General features: G+C 61.4%; 1 protein-coding gene across 1 annotated transcript in view; it reads right to left on the bottom strand.

Moving 5' to 3' along the window:
* The window catches only part of MAD1L1 (MAD1 mitotic arrest deficient-like 1 (yeast)), a 100,901-nt gene that overhangs the window by 74,070 nt on the left and 22,293 nt on the right, over positions 1–4,538 (bottom strand). The window contains exon 4 of the mRNA XM_006765499.2: positions 868–958. Within this exon, the coding sequence (XP_006765562.2) occupies positions 868–958 (91 nt within the window). The remainder of the gene's footprint in view (positions 1–867; positions 959–4,538) is intronic.

The raw sequence follows: 4,538 nt of genomic DNA, 5'->3' as shown, positions 1-4,538 counted from the left end.
CCGGCCCCGCCAGGAAGCCCCTCTCCACCCGCCGGCACTCTGCACGCCACCCCCGCCACCTGGACCCGTCCCTGAGCCCAACGTGAAGGTTCCTTGTCCTCCTGCCACCGGAAAGACCGTGTCCACCTGAGTGCTGGCCTCTGCCCCTCTGCCCTGCGCAGCCCCGTGCCGGTGGGCGCCGCGTCCGGAGCAGGAAAAAGAAAAACTTTCGCGGGACTCACTGCTGGCTGATGGGGGAGGCCCGGAGCCATCAGCGACCTCAGGCTGCAGGATGAAAAAGCCAGAACGCGTCCCCAGGCGCCTCTGACAGCGCCTCTGCCCCCAGGCTCCACCTGCCAGCAGCCGGCTCTCCACGAGGCCGCGGCCCAATGACCGGTCTGAGCTGACGGGCTGGGCGCTGTGCACAGCCCGGCCACGGCCACGCTCACTGCGCCTGGCTCCCTCACAGCTGTCACCTCCACATTGCCAGGAATTGGCAATAAGAACAGGATGGATTTGTCTCGAGTAGGTGTCAAGATAAAAATCGAGGGGCTGTCCAGACCTGGGTGGGGGTAGCCTGCAGGCCTCCTGCCATAGGACAATGGACACAGGAGGACAGACAAAAGCAGCGCAAGTGCACGGTGTGAACAGCAGGTCAACCTCCCCAATGCCGGGGGCAGGGCTCGGACCAGCCACACCACGACCCCTCCCCGCGGCGGCGCTGACACACGGACAAGGCTGCGGCCTGGCTGGGTCAGCCCTCGTGGCAGGTGTCCTCTCGGGGCCTGGGACACCTGCTCCAGCGGGTGGTGCGTGCATGGAGCAGGTCTGAGCCAGAGGAGGGGATGTGGGGCAGGGACACGGAGGGCCCAGCTCCGATGGGCTCACCTGCAGGGTGAGGTGCTCCAGCTGCGCCTCCAGCCTCCGCTTGTCCTCCTCCAGGCGGCTGCGCTCCCCTTCCAGCTCCTCCACCTTCACCCTGCGGGGAGAGGCCGTGACACCACCGCCCTCGGGGAGAGCGGTCACGAGAGAGGCCCCAGTTCTGTTCCCAAATGCACATACGTGAGGCTGACGTCCACGGAGGACGTTAAAAGCCCTGTAAGAGGCCCAGGCAGAGGCTGGCGGGTGCCTCCTTGGCCTCTGCTCCAATGGAGAAGTCCTGAAGAGGAGGGAGTCCCGGGGACCACACTGGACAGAAGGGGACAGGGGGAGCCCGGGGGAGAGGACCTGCGGAGGACACTGTCCCAGAAACGACGAGGAGACGTGACAAGAAGTGACGAGGAGCGCGAGAGCACCACGTGGGACAGCAGCAGACAGGCGCTGGGGGCGTGGGGGGTGCCCTCCCTCTGGGCCCGGGGACCAGCAGAGGCGCCCGTGCGGGGTGGGGTCCCCTCCAGGAGGCCCCCTCCCTCGGGCACGCTGTGCCTCTGAGGCCCTTTGGAAAACAGGGCATTCAGATTCTGAAGGCTCGTGAGTGAATGTCCTCGAGGGCCGGATTCAAACCAGTGTCTGTCGGCTGCAGACGCTGAAAAAACGGCACAGTCCGCCCTGCTCTGCGAGCAAACCCGGAGAGCCACCCCGTCCGCACGTCTCACACGGGGCCTTCCTGCCTGTCCTCCTCCTCGGGCACCTGGTGCCTGGTCGTAGGAGAGGGGAAGAGAACGGCTAAAAGAGTGCGCATGCATGTGTGAGTGTGCATGTGCGCATACATGCTTGCACGTGAGTGTGTATGCGCACATGTGCCAGACACATGTACACACATGTATGGATATGCGCACGTGTGAAGTGAGTGTATATGTGCACATGTGTATGTTCACACGTGCATGTTTGTGTGTGCCTGTAGACATGAGTGTGTGCACACATGTGGGTGAGTGTGCTGTGAGAGGTTGTGTGTATGTGTATACACGAGTATGCGTGCATGTTAGTGTGCTGTGAGAGGCTGTGTGTGTGTGTACACAAGTATGCATGCACATGTGAGTGTGCTGTGAGAGGTTGCGTGTATGTGAGTGTATGTGCACGTGAATGTGTGCACATGTGAGTGTGTAGAAATCCGCTGGAAGAGGGGGTGCTCTCTTGCCTAAAGCATCTGTAAGGAACATGCTACAAGTGGGACCCTGAGAGAAGAGCGGCTGGGGGACAGGTGCCGTGGGAGCAGCCTGGGGCTGGAGCGAGGCAGTGCAGGCCCATCTCCCAAGGGTCCTGGATCCCCCCCTCACACCCCCCACGCCTGCTGGCTGCCCGCACTCAGGGCTCGGCCGAGTCACGCTGTCACCGCTGGTGCCGCTGTCCTCTCGTCCGCCCTGTGTGTCCCGCACCGAGCATGGCAGGCTCACTGCAGACACCAGTGGCCACGGCCTTAAACGACCTTCGAAGTCCTCGGCAGGGACTGGGCGTGGGAGGTGACCCCAGCTCGGGCCCTCACAGGAGGGTCCTGCAGGGACCGCATGCCTGCCCCTCGCCCTGGGCTGAAGCCCTGACCCAGGTGTGGTCCGGCGCGGCGTTTGGAAGGTAACCATTTGGCGAGGTCCTGAGGGTGGGGCCCGGGCGCGCTGGGAACAGGAGGCAAGGGCTCTGGGAGGCGGGGCTCAGAGGGAAGAGTGTTTCTGGAAACGGGAGGGGGTGGCTGGGACCGCATCGTGGCGGACGTGGCTGTCTGTGCTCGGGCGCGGCGGACACCTATGTGCCGAGGAGGCTGAGCAGCGTGCTGAACAGCGCTGGCCCCGCTGCTGACAGTAAAATGCGAGACGCAGGAGACGGACCGAGGAGGGACCTGGGGGTCTGGTGTGACAAGAAGGCACTCACATGGGGTCGCCTCTGCCCCCCAGACCTTCGGTGTCGCAGGAGACAACAGGCCGGCAGACGAGCCTGCGCTACGGTGTCGGGAGACAGACGGGGCACAGGGCACCGGACGCAGAGACGAGGCCCCCTGGTGCCCTGGCGGCCGTGCCGGGTGAACAAGGAGCCCGCAGGGGTGCCCGTCCCGTGAGGCGTGAACCGGAGAGGGAAGACAGAGTGCAGGGAGCTCCGCACCATGTCCGCAGCTTTTCTGGAGTCACCACCGTTCTGCTCTGAGCGGGGGCTGCGTCAGGACCAGACACAGGCGGCTGCAGAGCCGTCAGACCTGCCCCGAGAGGGTGTGACCCACGTGCAGGGCGAGCGCACAGCCCCAGCCCCACGGCATCTGCTCCTCAAAGCCGAGCTCCCCGGACACGGAGGGAGAGGGGCGCTCCGAGTCCCCGGGAGGCCGCACGATGCTGACAGGAACCAGACGAGGCAGCGCGATAACGGACCCGCGGCCCGACGTCCCCGCGAACACGGGCAGAGTCAACAGCAGGACATCGGCCGCTGAGTCCCTGATACATACAGGGAACAATACACCACACCAGGAGGGTTTACCTCGGATGTCAGCTATTCAGCTCCGACAAATACACCACCGTCGCTGACCGTACGGCAAGTCTAAAGGGAAAAGGCAGGACCCATCACTCAAGTCAAGGAAAAGCAGGACCTGAGAAAACCCAGCCTGCGTTCATGATCGAGAGGAGATGGGAACCTGTACATCGCGCCCAGCCGCCCAGCACACCTCCCGCAAGCATCACGCTCAGGGGGACGCCCGCGTGGCCCCCACCGGGTGCCTGGCCGAGCCCGCCCCGCCCCTGCATCCCACATCGAGGTCATCACCAGCGCAGGGCGCCCCCTTGGAGAACAAAACATAAGCCTGACCAAGTTTAGACAACAGAATCTCTACTTGGAAAACTGCAAGGAATCAACCAAAAATAAAGACTAAAAACCCTCCGAAAACTGGGTAATGTTGCAGGTACAAGGTGAACAACTGAAAAAACCAATTCCTGCCCAGCCGCCGTGGCTCAGTGGTTGAGCGTCGACCTATGAACCAGGAGGTCACAGTTCGATTCCCGGTCAGGGCACGTGCCGGGGTTGCAGGCTCGATCCCCAGTGTGGGGCGTGCAGGAGGCAGCTGATGTTTCTCTCTTCCTTTCCCTCTCTCTCTTTGAAGTCAATAAAAATATATTTTAAAAAATGAATAAAAAAACGAAAAAACCAAATCCCTTCTGTGTAATGATGAGGTGCAATAGGGAACCACAATGAAGCAGCCTTACAGTGGGTGCAAGACAGCCTGCGGGGTGACTCTGCCAAGCGCAGGGCCCGCACCTGGGCTGCTCCCAGATCTTCGCGATTGTAAATTGTGCTGCTGTGAACACAGGGGTGCACACATCCTTTCTGATCGGTGTTTCTGGGTTCTTAGGATATATGCCTAGAAGTGGGATCACAGGGTCAAATGGCAGTTCCATATTTAATTTTTGGAGGAAGCTCCATACTGTTCTCCACAGTGGCTTCCCCAGCCTGCATTCCCACCAGCCGTGCACGAGGGTTCCTTCCTCCACATCCTCGCCAGCACTTGTCATTTGTTGATTTGTGGATGATAGCCATTCTGACAGGTGTGAGATGGCACCTCATTGTCATTTTGATTTGCGTCTCTCGGATGATCAGTGACTTTGAGCATGTTTTCATGTCTCTTGGCCTTCTGTATGTCCACTTTCAGA

The sequence above is a fragment of the Myotis davidii genome, unplaced genomic scaffold, assembly GCF_000327345.1.
Source record: "Myotis davidii unplaced genomic scaffold, ASM32734v1 scaffold399, whole genome shotgun sequence".
Taxonomy (NCBI): domain Eukaryota; kingdom Metazoa; phylum Chordata; class Mammalia; order Chiroptera; family Vespertilionidae; genus Myotis; species Myotis davidii.
The sequence above is the reverse complement of the archived record's forward strand: the minus strand, read 5'-3'. Positions and strand labels throughout refer to the sequence as shown.